The following is an 18,322-nucleotide window of genomic DNA, read 5'->3' on the forward strand; positions in this document are numbered from 1 at the left end:
GTTTGTTCTCTTATGTTAATGGGAGTTGGTTTTAGTGGTAAAGAAACGGGTGTTCAAAAAGTTAGTTTGAAGTTTGGATGACTTCGAGTTTCGACCATGTTAACAGTTATATTAAGTTGACCCGTTGACACTTTAAAGATAAAAAATAACATAAACCGACACGTATGGACCAAAGGGTGTGAAAAAACCGGTTCTGATCCCGACCCGCCGGTTCCCACCCGGAACCGGACCCCACCCTACCTGACCCATGTGTATGGACCGGGCTTTGGGTTTTTCCTTGGAAACGTACCCGGACATGTTAGAACCGGTTTCACCAATACTTGGTCAAAACCCGACCCTCCCCGAATCCTGATAAAAACCCGGAAAACCGGTCAAATACCCGACCATACCCGCAACCAGTTACTACCCAACCCAATTTTGACTTTTGTTGACCATACCAGAAACCGGTTTCTACTTGGTTTCCGGTTCTTGAAAATGCTCGGTTTGTGCACCTCTAATATGGATGTTAGATCAAATCAAATGTCGTCGTCGCAACATCGCGCGGGTTCCAACTCATGTGTGTATACACATATATATTATATTGTTTTATAATTAATTGTCAACAAAGATATGTGTAGCTTTTTCTTGTTTCACATCCCATAAAACTCTTGGTAGGCAATTCTTCTTAGTAATTTAGGAAACCATTGTCAGTATAATTTTAAAATTTATTAATATTTTATGTTATTTGGTTTTAAATTATGAGAGCATATATTCTTCTATATATTTCAAACAGGAGTTTCCTGGATGTTTGATAACCTACGCTAGAGTCTAGCGGGCAAATCAACCGGTTAACCGAATCGATCCAAAAACTGAACTAAACCGAACCGGTTTGAAACCGATTATGTAGAAACTGGTTTGGAACCAATTAAAACCGTAGGTTCGGAACCGGTTTGTAATTTTCTCCACTAACCGAATCGAAACCGGCCAAAACCGGGCAAAAACCAGTCAAAACCTGAACCGAAACCAACCGAAACCGATCGTAACATTGTAAGAAACCGGTTTCAACCCGAACCGAAACCAATCATAAACCGGTCTGGACTTTTGTTGACCAAACCGAACCGGTTTTGAATTTTAAACCGGTTTGTGCACCTCTAACCTACGCCCATCATTTAATCATTTAAGTACAACTTTAACTCAAAAAACAACTTAAAATTGCATTAAAAACTAACGAATATACAAAAATATCCCTTTTAATTATTTTACCTACCTTTTGATTTTTCAAACCACAAAATTAATTCAAACACTTTTTAAAAAAACTACCATAATTAAGTTAAATAAACTTTTAAAAGTAAAAGTTTTAGCTTAAATTTAATTTTAGTATCAACCGAATTAACCAACCGAAAAATTAACTGAATAAACCGAACCAATTAACAACTAATCTATCAACCCACGCTTTTTGGAGGCAGCTGGCTACTAGTCGTACTCATCTATGCTTTCTCTTCTCCCACTGAGTTTACACTCCAACTAAATCTAAACCCTAGATCCAGCAGCATCAATGCCGAATCCCAAAAAATTCTTCCAAGCTAGATCTCAATCCAACAGCCGATCCACCGTACTAACACTCTGTTTCGTAACCGCCGTCGCCGGTTTATTATTACTCGGCATCGCCGTTTCACGCGGACGAATCGGAGGCGAAAGCAGATGTAAGTACGGTAAGCCGTTATCAGTTTCCGTTGTTTGGGATAAAAGTGGAGTAAGTAGTGGCTTAGAATCCGATCGGAAGAGGCATAAGGTTATGGGATTTGTTGGAATTCAGACCGGCTTTGCGTCCGTTGGCAGGCGGAAGGCGTTGCGGAAGACGTGGCTGCCTTCTGATCACCAAGGGCTTCAGAGGTAATGTTGGGAGTGAATTAGATCGGTATCGGACCGGTAAATGTACCAGTACCGAATACTGGACTATTTTATTTGTTTGGCACAGATCGGTACTGGTACTTATACCTTTGAAAGTATCGAAAATATAATTAATACTGATATCAGACTATCAGTACTAATGTTTCAGTTCGGTACAGGTCGGTATTTGTCATTCAAAATATCAAAATTGAATGGTAGGGATACGAAAAAATGAAGAAAAAAAAAATAATGCCAATACTGGTACCGATTTTTTTTAAGTTGAAAATACTGAATCCGATGGTACTTATACCGAAAACATGAAAAAATGAATACTGAATGCTGTACTATAGGGTTCTTCCTCCACTAGTTGATACTTCAAGGAGGTTTTACCTGGAATGAAAAAACAAAAATGGATTCATGAAGGTTTAATTACTGAATCGCTTCCCAACGGCATGTTCCGGGTTCGTTTAGATAATGAAGATATGATTCTTGGTTATGTTTCAGGAAAGATCCGACGTAGAGTCACTTCGGTTCCCTCATATATATAGGGATCATGTCATAAACAAAAGATTTTATTTATATTTAATCCATTTTTCTGGATTGGCTAGGCGGGATAGCCTAGCATATTTTTTGGTCCAGTACATATCAAGTACTGGTACCATTGAAACTTGAAAATACTGAAAACATGAAAAAACAAATACAGATACCTATTTTTTTTTGGTTAGGTATAGATAAGTATCGGTACCTTTGAAGATACTGAGACCTAATGGTACAGATACCGAAAACATGAAAAAAATGAGTACTGATACCGGTACTGGAAACATGAAAATACGAATACTGATACCAGTGCCGATTTTTTTGGTTCAGTACTGGTACCTTTGAAAATACAGAAACCGAATGGTTCGGATACCGAAAATGTGTAAAAAGCGAATGCTGTTATCGATACCGATGTAAAAAATGCTCATCCCTTTTCTTTGGGGTTTTTGATTTTTGAATTGCCGATGAATCTGTATGTGAATCTAGTTGATTCGTATTGTGCCTGTATCACATAAGTCGATTAGGTCATGAGTGATTAGAGCCTTTGAAGATGTTAATGTATGCTATATATAGTTTAAATTTATGCATCAATTCAAATCAAGCTTTGCTTTATTATACATAATAATCGACTTTTTTTAAATGGGAAAAATTCACATGTTTCAATGGTTTCTAGCAAAGAGATGAAAATGCTTTGGTTTCTAGGCGATCTGTTATTTGAAATAGCGGATCCTAACAACCTTGCACACTGCGATAGTGTTCCACCATTTCAAATGGAGGAACCACTATGAAACACACAAGATCCTCCCTTTGAGAATAGTGCAAAGTCAGGTAAGATACTCGATGGGATGTGACTTGTACAGTTTCATCTCTTATAGAAACCATTGAAGCATTTCATTTTCTACTATTAAAAAAAAGTTCCATAATAATCTGATTTATATATTAAAGCTTTTCAGACTTCCAAATGAGCTTGCTTTATCATGTACACTTCTAATGGACTGTTTTGAGATATTAATGAGATCAAATTTGCAGCCCATATATAATATTCATTGTGTGCAGACTGGAAGAGGCAACAGGTTTAGCCTTTAGGTTTATTATTGGCAAAACTAGTGATGCGTCAAAAATGGCTGAACTTAGGAAAGAAGTGGAGGAATATGATGACTTCTTCATGCTGGATATCGTTGAGGAGTATAGTAAGCTTCCGTACAAAACGTTAGTGCCAATGGCTGAAGTAAATTATGATATTGTGGTCATTTATTGACAGAAATGCTACTTTTTGTGTTTATTTTAGGTTGGCCTTCTTTAAAGCTGCCTATGCACTCTATGATTCTGAGTTTTATGTTAAAGCTGATGATGACATATATTTAAGACCAGGTAACTTATTGTTTTTTAAGTTTGCAACTGGTTTTCATTGCAAACTAACTATAATTCTAAAAGTGGCCTGTAAAACAACGGTTACTAGATTTCCTAGATCTAAATCAATATCAGTTATTTAATTTTGTGTCCTAAAGAGATGTCAAAAGTGTAAAACCACTGTCATTTGCAAGAATAAGTGAACATGCACATGCACAAAGAACATATTTGGTGTTTTTGGCTAAAACCATCATGTGTTTGTGAAAGGAGATGGTTTGTTTGTAACTTGAAAAACTACAATGGTTACTCTTTTAACTAATTGTTGTATAAGATTGTATCTCAATTATCAGCTCCTTGATTTCTTATTGCCGTTTTACACATCTTGTTGTTCTGTTGGATTCTAGATCGCCTCTCGCTGCTCCTGGCTAAAGAGCGTTCTCACTCTCAGACCTATCTTGGATGCATGAAGAAAGGTCCTGTGTTCACTGACCCAAAACTCAAATGGTTAGATTTTAGAAAATATGGATTTTGGATATATTTTCTGAAAAAACAGTATATTAGAAGCTGATAGATATTACACATACTGATATATGCAGGTATGAACCTCTAGGGTATATGCTCGGGAAAGAGTACTTTCTCCATGCTTATGGCCCAATATACGCTCTTTCTGCAGACGTTGTTGCAAGCTTGGTTGCTTTAAGAAACGACAGGCAAGCCTTTTCTCACCTCAGGGGCATTTTAGTCCATAATTATTCAATCATAAAGATCTGAAAAAAGATACTATTTTATTCGTACCAAAACAGATCTTCATGATATGAATATCAATATTAAGCGTTACTATTTATTAACTCTATGATATTGCATCTTCCAGTTTCCGTATGTTTAGCAACGAGGATGTTACTATTGGCGCTTGGATGCTTGCAATGAATGTCAACCACGAGGACAATCGTCAACTTTGTCAACCTGAATGCACTGCTACATCCATTGCTGTGTGGGATATCCCCAAGTGTTCTGGTTAGTGTGTGTGTGTTGTGTGTGTGTGTGTGTATATATATTATGAAAATTCTCTCAAGAATGAACAGTAGTTATGTAAATATAATATATGATGTTGCAGGGCTGTGTAACCCTGAGAAGAAGATGTTGGAACTTCATAAAATGGAGAACTGTGCAAGCAGCCCGACTTTGCCATCTGATGAAGATGAGTGACAGGTGCACTAAAGTTTACGTTTTTTTGAAGTATACCCTTTTACACTTGAATGCCACAAATAGCTTTAGGTAAACTTTATGTGTGTGTCTCGATTCTTTTATTATATACCAACCCGATTGACAAAAGTTTTGAAATGTAAAAGACTGTAATAGTGTAATGTAAAACTAGTTCTAGATGTTAGAATATCTGGATGAAAGTACTAACCTGTGTGATCCGTTTATTTTAGTATTTTTTCGTAAAAACGTGTTCATGTGTCGTTACGCCAGTTGGGTAATATGCCGTTTTATGATTTAAACATAACTGTTTTATACAGATTTTTATTTTCTGTTGTAAATATAAGTTTAAAGTATTACTATGCCAAGACATAAAATAAAAATACATGGGTTAAATGGGTTGTGTTTGTGACAATTTATGACTATGTATGTGGTGTTTGGTTCATGTGTTTTACACAATTTTGGAGTTTGTGTCGTTTAAAATTTTCTGGTTCGTATCTGGTTTGACTTTTGACCCGTTTAGTACCCTAGATATGCCTGACCTACAAACACGTGCAGGCCTGCATCTGCACCTAATTTGGATGCAAGAACTGATGCAGCTGCTTTCTTTGTTGCTGGGTCCATGTCATCTCCTTGAAAAACACGGGTGTTTTCTAATAGAATCGAACAGTTAAAATCTGTGAATTCGATTATTTCAGTCTAGGTGAAAAATGAGTAGGGTTGTGTTAACGACTAAGCGGTTATAATTATTTGTTATAGAAGTTATACAAACCATTTTGAAATAAGGAAATCAGCCCCTCCCTCGAGGAATTGAGTCGGTTTGGATAATAATTTTGGGCCAAACTGATAGTTACGGTTTCTGAAAACACAACCCAAACTGGTTAGATTCTGTGGATTACCTGAACCGGCTGGTTGCAGCAGCAGCTTCTATTCTAAACTAGCCAGACCAGCCGACTTGTTTCAATTTAGAATGTTAGTTTGGCTTTACTGGTTTGTGAACATGGTTGTATGTAAATGATTTTTCACATGTTTTGAGTTTGTAAGGGCAACCCAGTGAAGTTGTTGAATGAATTTTCCATGTCGTTAGATTATCTATTTCAACGACGAGTGCAATACAACCTTGATAGTAGAGGTGTACAAAAAAACTGGTATGGGACCGGTTCATGGCAAACCGACCCGATTACCCGAACCAGTTTGATTAAGAAACCGGTTTCACCAAAACCCGGTTCATGAACCGACCCAAACCGCTGGTTTTGGTACCGGTTTGAGGAAAACCGGTTTTAAACCGATTAAAACCGGATCTAAACCGACCTGGACCAGGCTTGCTTCTAAACCGGTTTTGACCAGCCTTTGACCAAACCGGTTTGGTTTGGGGAAAAATCCAGTTTTGTACACCTCTACTTGATATTAGGATTTACTGTTTTCGTTTATGAAAGCATGACAATTTGTACGATAACATATATGACCCCATCCACCATTGTGACTATTTCACATGTCTCCTCACCATTGTAATGATTGTGTTTTCCATCCATGTAACTAAGAAGCTTTCACTATATCCATTATCCACACTTCACATGCCTTGTTTTGCTAAAAATAACCCTATTGTCAACACAAATGAGTGTTTACATTTAAATATATTCCTACTTACATGGGCTAAAAAGCTCTGGACATAATCGTATCTTATTTTGATAATTTCCAGCAGAAAGTCCGAATATTCTTCATAACAAACTAATGAAAATCTAGGATGAAATCTTATTCAAAATATTATTCTTAAATTTGGTTGGTAACCGTGGGTAGGAAGTAGGAACTAAGTTCGTGCAAGTCAACCTACGATAGCAGCGAACTTCCTGCCGAATGAAACAACCCATCAACAGTTTTGTCTTTCGGTCATCAACGAGTCCTCATAAAATGTATCTTTTATTTAGTTTTGGATTTTTTACCATTGACTGCCAACATTTTGAGCTGAAAAATGACCAAAATGTCCACTTGACTGATCATGTTTATAAAGTGTCCAATTGATCAATAAATTCCTATAATGTCCACCAAAAACAAATAAACTCGATCACTTTTTTATCATTACTTGACGGAATTTCTAACTAACCAGCACATGCCTTATCCAAAAATATCTAGTCGGAACAAAAGAATCTCATCGGAAGCCATAAAATCTTGTCTAAATCCAAAATAAATCTCGTCGGAAGCCGAAATAAATTTCGTCGGACATCAATATAATCTCATCAGGCGGCTAAATATATAATCCCGCCAGCTCCAGCGATTTTTAGAAAAACTAGTGACCCAACTGTTATTTGACGCGTGGCAGAATCTGCTTGGTTAAAATATCCCGTCATGTAATAATTAAAAAGTGATTGATCAGGTCAACAAGTTTTAGGTTGAACATTTTGGAAGTTGGTTGGTTAAACAGACATTTTATCAACTTTGACCGGTCAAACGGGCATTGATTTTCTTGCGATGGTTTGCTTTCTCAACACCAAGTACACCGTTAGAACCCGTTTTACTTCAAAACAAACAGGTTCAATTAGCGGATAAAAATCTCCCCAATTTTGTACTATTATGAGATAGCTTAAGAGGCATCCATCATGTGATTATTTTCAGATGTGCCTGCAGCCATTGTGACCCCCTGGATGGAATCCTTTTAGTACTGTACCAGGTACTGCCATCAATTATATATGTACATACATATACATATAATTCCTGGAAGAGGTACCACATGCATAAACATACGTTCAATCGGTTTGGATAAACTGACAAATGACAAGGTTTTCTGCTTCAATGTCTCAACCTAATCATGTGTTGCCTTTTTCATGTGAATTCATACGTATGATGTTTCATTGTCATGTTAATGCATGCACACATTTATCATGATTCATCTACAACGTGGTCCTTAAGTGTTTGACTCAAGTACAACTCGTCAAACCTCACTTATAAGTTATAAGTTATAAATAAAAGATGGCGTACTTAATGTCTGATCGAATTCGATTATTATTATTATTTTTTTTAACTAAAAGCATAAGTGTTTGGTGCACTTGTGATCATATTTTGTCATGTGTTCAACAAAACCATGTAACGTCAAAGAAAAAAATATTAATTTTGCGATTTGTAAATTTGAATACTACGTACAAATGATGAGTGATGAAAAAAAAAAAAAACAGGGAAAGAAGAGGTTGGACTCACACAACTGTGATACGTGGCAATGAATAGTTATTATTTATTAGGTATTCGTAAATTCATTTTTTTAATTAATTTTCTAATAATGATATTCACATCAAATGATGACCTATTCCAGTCTATCTGAAAACATAAACAACCAAGAAATAATAATACTCACTTCAAGAACTAAAAAAACACATGACATTAAGCCCACACGTAGTCAAAACTACATACATCCAGACATTTTACACAATGTGACCCCTAGTCAGCTTTTGAGCATTTTACAAAAGTGGGTTTAGTGGGAACACCCCCCCCCCCCTCTTCTCTACCTCTCTCTCTCACAAAATCCTCAAAATGTAAGCCATCACAAAGTTATGCACATAACTTGCTCACCAAAACGCCATCCGTAACGCCTGGGGGCGGTGTCCTCACGAATCATGACACAAAAACGCCACCATAATATTCCCGCTACGTATGGTCTAAGGGCTGAATCGAAACGTTTTAATCACAGCATATATGTTCCAATTCATCAAGCACTATAAAATCTCAAAACAAAAATCAAAACCTTTGGATGATCGATCACTTTAGGTTTTATAAACCTCAAGCGATCATAAGTATTGTTGTCAGTTTGTGCATGAAGAGGCACGTGGCAAGGATATAAATTGCAGAGGTGCATGCAGCCAATGTTAGTCAGTGGATCAGTCTTTAGATGCTCATGTACCAGGTACTCTCATGTGGTCTTTGTCGGTTAGTTTTACTCTCACATATATAAATATATCTATCGGGTTAGGTTAGAATAAAAACTCACTTAAGTTGTGAAAACTCTAGAAATTCATTTTCAAACACATGTTTTTAATTAAAGATTAAATTTTGTGGTCTACAATTAAAGTTAATAAAAAATATAAAAGTTTATTTACATTTTCTCTCTCCTGAAAACATATATAAAAATAACTAAAAAATGTAAAAAAAAATAGCAAAACATTTTTTTTATATTTTCGATGTTTTGTATTAAATGTCACAATATATATTACATGTAACAAAAAAAAAACGATGTTACATAGGGTTTTCACGGGTTTTCTCAACTCTTCAAACTATACTTCTCCTATATATATATATATATATATATATATATATATATATATATATATCTACTACGTACATACGATATTCATGGAAAACCACATGGATGCATGCAGTAGCATATATACGTTGGATGAGTTTGGATAAACTGACAAGGGTTTGTGCTTTAATGTCTCAACCTAATCATGCATGCGTTGCCTTTTTCATGTGTATTCAAACGTATATATGATGCTTCATTATCATATTATGATATTAATATACATACATGCATCATATATATATATGATTACATCATCCACATCGTCCTTAGGTGCTGACTCAAGTACAAATCGTCAAACTACACCAATAAATTGTCATCCATATATCTTCATGGATATGGCAGTATGGATAAGAAGGTGTTGTACATTTGTACTTGGATATCTGAATTCAAGCTAATTCTTTTTTTTTTTTTTTGGGGACAAAAAGCATGTATAGTTGTGGTTTTAGTGGTAATTAAGATCATTGCTTTACTACAATCACGATTTACTAAATCCAAAAGAAATAAGTATATAGACCGATTAATTCGAGTTAAAAGGTTTAAAGTGCGCGTTAAATCAAATTTTTGGACGCAACACGCATGTTGGGATTTGATTGATTGATGGAAGATGTTTCAAAGTTGAATATTGATTGATGAAAAATTGTACGGAAATTACTAATAATCAGTTGTGAATGATCGATTAATTATCGGTGATGGCATTCATAAGTAGTGAGTGACTACGTTGATGACCCATCATTGGCAAATGAAGATTAACAACTAAGTGAAACCTGAGTATCAGTTGCAACTATGATGTCATTGGAAACCGGTTAGTTATATTTATCGGGTGGTCAATGGTAACTAAGTGTCTAGTTATCATAAATGTCTAAATGACGACATTTATAATAACTGCAATATGATGTTATAATAATTAAGTCTTCAATACAAAAAAGGTCTTTTGTCTATTCTTAGTAAGTTGTTTCGTAACAAAACTGTATATAACTTTATCCACGAATTATAAATGTATATGCCTATTCGATTTCTATGATATCTACATATGGTTATCTACATTCCTGCATTGTCATGACAAATATGATTCTAACATGTGCGATTGTCCCCTTGAAATTAAAAGAGGAAAAGAAAATTTGGTATGATGCCATAAACTAAATGCCTTGTCAAAAATTTGTTAGTAGTTGGTGTGTTATTCCTCCGATATATGCATTCGAAATTCACGATCTTTTCAAAATACACCTCGCAGATATGATAAGTACGGCATGTTGGTGTATATGGAAGACAAAAACGAAACCCTATTTGACAACAAACGAGTATCTTTTAATAGAATCAAGGAAGACATCAAAAGGTTAAGTTTTATTTGGGTAAAAAACAGACAGAAGCTAGTAAAGGTGGATTGGGATAAATGTTCTTCTTTTTCGATTAGTTAACGATCATGTAATAGGGTGTGTATGTTTCTAGCGTATTAGTTGTCTGGTCTAGCTTCTTGCTAGTAAAGACTTGTTTCTTTAGTACAATTTGTCGTTAAAAAAAATTATCTTTGAACCTAATTAAGGTCTCTTATATACATTAGTTTTTAGGATGACGTCATATATACGTTTCTTGAGTTTAGTTCTATCAGTCTCACTGGTCAACTGGTAAGACGACATATTCCGATTATCAAATCATCTATGCAAATTTAAGATAAGGGCAACTGACTTCGACAAAGTAAAAGGAAAGAACGAATCGCATGGACTATCCTGGTGTATGTGCATTGGTGTTTGTCACCTAAGTAAAAGTAAAATATATCATCAAATCATGTTATGCTTTAAGACTATTTTTGTTTGATGTGGTACTTGAACTCTTATCATTTAGGAGGGACTTCACCGTAACAAACACCTTAATAAAATTGGGTTGCAAACCCTTTAGTATATGTTCAATCTAATAAATAATATAAAAGTATTGCAAGTAGGTTTCCTATTTCAATCAAACTCGGATAGTTTTCTGAATCATTTCAGATTAGAATATTTTAACGGTAGACAAAGTCAATTATAATTGGCCAGGTAAGACAAAGTGTTCTATAAAGAACAAGATGCTCTTCTCTATGAAAATGAATTGCTACTTTTGTGTATAAAACATACCAAATGATTTACCTTATATATATGGCTCGCACCATCACTAGCATAGTAGCATGTGGCATGGTTAATGGTAATGACTGAAATTGAGTTACCAAGACTAGATGATCATTGAGTCATATGATTTTAAATTGTTCAAAAAAAATATATCTAATGTTTGAACTTGGGTTAACTTGTTATAATCTATTATTGGGCAGAAAATTCATGGTGAGCATATTATATTTTTTTTTTCTAAATATGACATGTATATACCAAAATTGCTCTTTATGGATATATCATATATGTGTTATGTATTTGGTTCATTAAGTATTGTATAAATGGCAATGTGCGATATTTGACTTTGCATCTAAGTTTACAGTATGCATTTTGGTATAAAAAGCATGCTAAAGAAAACGATAAAGGTCAGATACGACATGAACATCGTTTGACATATACACTAAATTATCTAATTTGGTATCTCATTGTGTATTAAGTTAGCAACTTACTAACTTAGCATATATTATCTATGTGTGTATTAGCATGTTTGATTCCAGTTAGATATATATGATATGGTTGATAGGTTAGAGATAGTTGCTACTTAATTATAAGTATAAGAAGTTATATTTGCAGAGTTGACCTCACAATTAGGGATGAGCGTTTTCGGTACCGGTACCGAATTTCGTACCAAATGTTTAGTTTTCACGGTATCAGTACGATATCGGTATTTTCCGAGTTTTGCACGAAATACCGGTACCGTACTGATACCAAACCGAATATTTCGATACCGTCACCAAATATTTCGAATTTTTAGGATTGGTGCTGCACAAATTGGGGTTAATAACCTCACGATTACATTTTGGGCTATATGGCCTCACAATTGAGGTCATTAAACCTCAATTTTACACTTGGGCTAAGACATTTACAATCAGAGTTACTGAACCTCAAATTGGGTCAAATTAACAGCCTCAAATTTTTAACCAAAAAATCTTAAATTTGTATTTTAAATATACATATTTTTTATATATTTTACTTTTAAACAGGTATAAAGAATGCATGTTTCTTAAAAAAAAAAAAAATTGTTTTACAATTAATTTTTAACTTTTTATAAGTGTTACTTATAAAATTGAATAAAATAGTATTGGAGTTTAAAACTAAAATGTTTTTTTTAATCATACTATAGAAATAAAGTTACAATATATTTTTATCACTAGAGTACCATCGGTGAAGGCCTCCGACAACGACCATACTTAGTTATCCTATTAATGATATGATTATAATATATGAGAAGTATACTTTTATAATATATAAACAAACAAGAAGTATACAATTATATAAGAAAATGTTGTCACATATACACTTTTAGCGTTATTTTATTCGAAAGTGGAAGCATTTTTCAATAATTGACACTGCAATAATTATTCTAATATTGTTACTTGTCATATAAGCTAAGCTAACACTCATAACTCCATCATCCTCAACCTACTCTATACTTTAATCAACAAATATAACCTAAAGTATTCAAAGTCAAGAAAACACATCCTCTAATTATTATTCTCAGGAGTGTGCACTTTTGATAATTAGTTGTATCAATATAATTATCGGAAAATGTCATAGAATAGTTAATGATGTTATATTAAACATACACGTCACTTTACAATTTATATATCGACTATGGTAAGAGTCGGGTACGATTCATGACAACCAATATGCATGTGCATTTGTGATAATTTTACATGTGACTAGAACCATGTAACATCCATTTCATATGAATAAAACCATATTTGATAGGAACCCTTCAATTTTATTTTTTTATATTAACGTTCTCAATCGTTTATCTACTCGTTAAAGCATTATCAAATGTGTGGGTATGTATGTTGAATGATGTGTATAGAAAATAAAGGGTTACACAGAAAATCAAGCGTCAGATTTGTATATCGGTGGATGGTATGAATTGATCACTTCGAATGAACAACTTATTGTCTCAATATTGATCAACCCTTGTAAAATAAGAATTAATCTTGTGTCATACTAAATGCCAATCTCTACAAAGAAGTATTCGCATCGAATAAGGATTACACTAGATAAAGATTCTTCTTTTTTTATGATTTTTGAGAAACATAGAAGAATATTTTTTTAGCAGGGCACACGAAGCATTTTTAAGACATGGGTGTGGATGGTTCGATTTTGTTTACAACTGTAGGTGATTTGGAATATAAAATTAAATATCAAATATAACTTTAAAAAAAAAGTAAGCAGCATTTATATAATTTGAAACAACTCTTAATAAAATTAAATATCAAATATAATTAGGCGAAAAATACTGCTTAGATTAAATCATGGGAAAAGTCGAGGATGACATGAAAAGAGGTGATAACTTGACGAGTTACATTTATGTAATACTACGTCACATGCTCAAAACATAAACTTTGTGGTCGGAATGATGTGTGCAAACTTAAATTACCTTTGGTATGCTTTAATGCTTATGGAGGTTGTTTGGGTACAGTCAGATTGATTTTGGTATGTATTTTTTAGGTATGCAATTAATGTGGTATGCAACGCATTCTGGGTAGTGTGATTTTGGGTCCTTTGGTTTGATAATGAATGTAAATTGGTCACAACAATTAATAGAATTTTGTTAACAAGAACATCACAAAACATCAATGATTTCCATTACAAAACAGGGATCATTTGATATGCATTTGAACTGACAATTTCTTTGGTATGCAATAGAGATTAGAATTTGAGATGCAATTTTAGGGTAACTAGTGTTTTACCCGGCACGTTACGCCGGGCAGGTCGATAAAACCTGAACGGTAGTAAAACTCAAGCGTTAGAAGCGATACGTCGATGCGAATTCGGTCGGTTGAAGTTACGTGCGTTATAAAACAAAAAGAATTATAAAAATTGAGACGGACCAATGGAGGTGGCGTCGGTCGGTAAAGTCGAGTGCTGGTAAAACCGACCATTGTCAATTCGAGCGCTGAGGTGGCGAGTCTTTGCAAATTCGGTCGACGATACTATAACTAAAAAAAATCGGCATCCGGTCGGTTTTCGTTATGGTATCAAAACTAAAACAAAACGCAGTGAGTCTATATGAATTCGGTCGGTTTCGATTACATTTGTGATGGTACCAAAACTAAACAAAAAGGTCAGTAAAACTCGGCCGTTAGTAAAACCCGAAAGTTGTCAGTCCCGGACGTTGCTACGGCGAGTCGACGTGAATAACGGTGTAGTTATTAAACTTAAAAAAAATGTGTGGTTCATATTCAATATTTTGATGAATAGTAAGTTTTGTGAGTACGTTAAAAGTTAGTTTTTATATAATGAGATTTTGGGTCTATGTGGTTTGATTATGGGCCTGAGATGGCCACATCAGTTAATCCATTCCATACTATATGAATTGCATATATTTAACACGAGCGTCCAGCCAGCGTAATGCAACGTAATATGATAGGATGAATTTTGATGGTGCCTTTAACCACAACGTATAATCTCATACGCTCATTGTCAGACCACATAATTAAAACATAAACCATTACATTTTTTTTCTTCAAAACACATGTACAACTTTAGAAAATAGATACACATATCAAACTTATAAACCCTAACATGGCTTATTATACAAATCACAAGTATAGATAATAGATGTATAATTTAACTACATTACATTTTATAACTATACATGAAAAATAATTAATTTATGATTTTCTAGTACTTGCTTTTGATAATTTTTTCTTTGCCAACGCTTAAAATAAGAATTTCCCTAATATAATAAAGCCAATATGAAGTAGGACAAACTATGACATATACCATATTTGTCGTTTGTTGGCATGTACTTGAAGTCATTAAACAAATCTCCATCAAATGAATTAAATGTGCCGACCATCTAAAGAAATCCCAACATTTCAAGAAAAATGTTATATTTTCTTGAACAAGTCAACACTTCAGAAGTATGGTTAGAAATCAAACACATGATATATTATTTTAAAATATACTTAAAAACCAATTTTAAAACTTTTGTTTATATGCTTACTAGTTTTAGAACCCGTGTAACACACGAAATGATCAAAATAATAAAAGAAGAAATGAAGTTAACCAAACATGTACATATTGTATGTGAAAATTGTATTACATTTGTACTTCTATTCATGCTATGTTTATAACAAAGTTTCATATAACGTTCATGTTTTCAACGATCTGCATCTTACTCATCATAGCCCAAGCCCGCCTTCAACCGTTGGCAAAGTCTCAGAACCAGTTGCATTCAACTTTAGTTCCATTTTCATGAACTCGTAACAAAATGGAATCAACTGCCTAGAACAATTGGTAATAATTGTTAAGTATGTGATTTTTAATAATCTGGCAAAACATGATAAGTGGCAATGAAACCATTAAAAATATTACCTTTAGACAGAGTTGTGCAGACACGTCTTGATCACAAACACTAGGAGCAATTACAAGAAGTGAGGCGAAAAAAACGTTGTAAAAGGACATGTACCAATCATTGCAAGCAGGTCAGTGTGAACCCAAAAGTAATGTTTTTATAGAAGAAACATACCTACATGCAAAAAAAACAAAATTTTCCTAAATTTTTACTTATGTTACATAATAATGAAAGAGAATAAGATAATGGAAATATGTTTTTACCATTATAGCAATTGCAAAATCACTTGCCATCACAAACGATTTAAGATGAAACCTGTGTTCCTTATGCACCGCTAATTCCAGCTCGAATATTAATCCCAACATCATTTGCCCCATCACCGATTGCTAATGTTGTCTTTCTTGTTCCTTCTTTTACCATCTTAGTAACCTGAGTTGGTTAAAAAGTTACATAAGTTTATATTAACATGAAGTCTATTAGATTGAAAATGAAGAATGCTTAAAAAAAAATACTTACAAGAGCTTTTTGTTAAGGAAAAAAACAGCAAATGACAGATGAACACTTAATTGCCACATTTAAAAATAATCTTTCAAGAGCAAAAGCTAAAGATCTACCATCAACCATTAAAGCAAACGAAAAGCTACTTTTATTTTTAGCAAAATCAAGCTGTGATCTTCCTTCTTCTAACTAATTTGTTAAAGCATTTATTAAGTGAGTATGACAATTATTAATTGATTTCTTTAATAAATTCATAGAGAAACTTTACCGTAGCAATGACATTCCGATCTCTTTGTTTTTCTAAGGCTTTAATACCATGAGAATCTAATGTGATCACAAGCTGGTTCATTCCTTGTGCTGGTAACTGAAACACATTCCTGTAAAACTCAAAGATAAAAGTCGATTCAAAATAAAACAAATATTAAAGTAAAATAGTTTTGTGATTATATCCTAAATTTATTGCCGTCTCCATCTTATCATCAGTTAACAACCAAATCTTAATCCCATCATTTGAAAGATTTTCTATGCATTCTAGAACCTTAAACCAACATAACATGGTTGAGTAAGATTAGATTTGGTTGGTTGGGTTGACCAAAAACATCAAAAGTTGACGTTTTATACTTACCCCTTTCTAGAGTTTGTCTTCAATTGCTGTAAACCAAGAAGAATCAAGCCCCGTTCAATCTTCAACAGCAACATCTACCAAACACAATCAACTGAAATTAAGAACTCACTTTTATTTAATCAACAAAACCAAATTTGTGTCTGCGTAGTTCAATTGAAGGATTTTGACATGTGAGTGATAGATTAAGCTACGTACATGGATTTTGAAGGTCTGTGACTTTCTCCTAATTAATTAAAGCAATTATATTAATGGACATATCCAAATCCTATGCTCAGTTAAATTAAAGCTAACTCCTATATACACAGGAACAATTATTTTGCTTAATCAAAATAGAATGTTAAAACTTATATGTCAATCAATCAATCAATCATACCCAGTAAAATCCCACCGACAGCAAAGCTATAAGTAGGGTCTGGGAAGGGTGGGATGTAGGCACACCGTACCTCTATCCAAAGGAATAAAGAGGTGGCTTCCAGAGAGACCCTCGGCTCTAAGTACATGTGTATGAAGCAAAATAAAGGAAATCAAAGTTTAACAGCTATATAAAAACTACTGCTAATTATAATAATATTAATAATAAGATCACAGTTTAACAGCTATATAAAAGCTAATAATAATTATAATAATAATAATAATATATGTAAGGGAAATACCATTATGGTATGTGACCTAAAAAAGTTACGTCTAAGCCCTAAGGTATTCAATTCTCTCTAAAAATCCTTAACTTTAAAACTTATATGTGATTAACTTATATGTAAATTAACATATGAATGCTAATACAAACATCACCACTGACTTGATAGCCAGACCGAAGTGATACATATATCGTTCACTTAGGTGTTAGTGAACTGTTCGCTTGTTCAGTTTGTTCAGTTACAACCCTAAATCTAATATAAATATCATTAAGTCAAAACAAAATTAAACTTGAAATACATACCTTTCATTAATTTTGTTCCTTGTACGCTTCTCTGCAACCGAATGCTTCGACCTAGTAGCATCAAGTTTTATCACTATTCTTTGCATCGGCAAAATCCCCAATTTGATAAAAAACACAAATCACGTCTCATAACACAAGTTACCCAACCAGTTACCCGTCTCAAATATCAATAAGTACAAACCCTAATCGTGTAATAGTACTAAAAAACAATCATTAGAAACTCGATACAAAATTTATAATACCCTAGGCGATTAAAAGATACAATATTTAAGAAACCAGAAATACAGTTACTTGTTTTAATATAAAAAAATACAATATTTTTAAAATCAATTCAAAGATAAGAATCGAGAATACCTGTTAATTCGAAATACTGATGCAGATTGAATGAAGAGAGGGCTGTCTAAATATTATGGTTTCTAACAGGTAATCTCAAGGTCGTATTGTAACAAATCGATGAAGATATGTGTAGTATGAAAGCCAATAGCAGATCGATGTTGTCAGAAACCCTAGGCGAGCGGCTGAGAGGGAATAATAATATCATACTATATAAGATCCATTG

The 18,322-nt window shown here is 33.7% G+C and overlaps 1 protein-coding gene across 1 annotated transcript; it reads left to right on the forward strand.

The window, feature by feature from the left end:
- The first annotated feature begins 1,528 nt into the window (after positions 1-1,528).
- On the forward strand, positions 1,529-4,987 carry LOC143613157 (putative beta-1,3-galactosyltransferase 14). The gene is made up of 7 exons (XM_077086942.1): positions 1,529-1,872; positions 3,463-3,615; positions 3,695-3,777; positions 4,161-4,260; positions 4,353-4,466; positions 4,628-4,770; positions 4,871-4,987. The coding sequence occupies exons 1-7, from the start codon at positions 1,535-1,537 to the stop codon at positions 4,960-4,962; spliced, it is 1,023 nt and encodes a 340-aa protein (XP_076943057.1). The 5' UTR covers positions 1,529-1,534; the 3' UTR covers positions 4,963-4,987.
- The last annotated feature ends 13,335 nt before the right edge of the window (positions 4,988-18,322 follow it).

Source organism: Bidens hawaiensis, unplaced genomic scaffold (assembly GCF_021521415.1).
Source record: "Bidens hawaiensis isolate Kalapana, Puna unplaced genomic scaffold, B.hawaiensis_p1.1 tig00036757_1, whole genome shotgun sequence".
NCBI classification, from domain to species: domain Eukaryota; kingdom Viridiplantae; phylum Streptophyta; class Magnoliopsida; order Asterales; family Asteraceae; genus Bidens; species Bidens hawaiensis.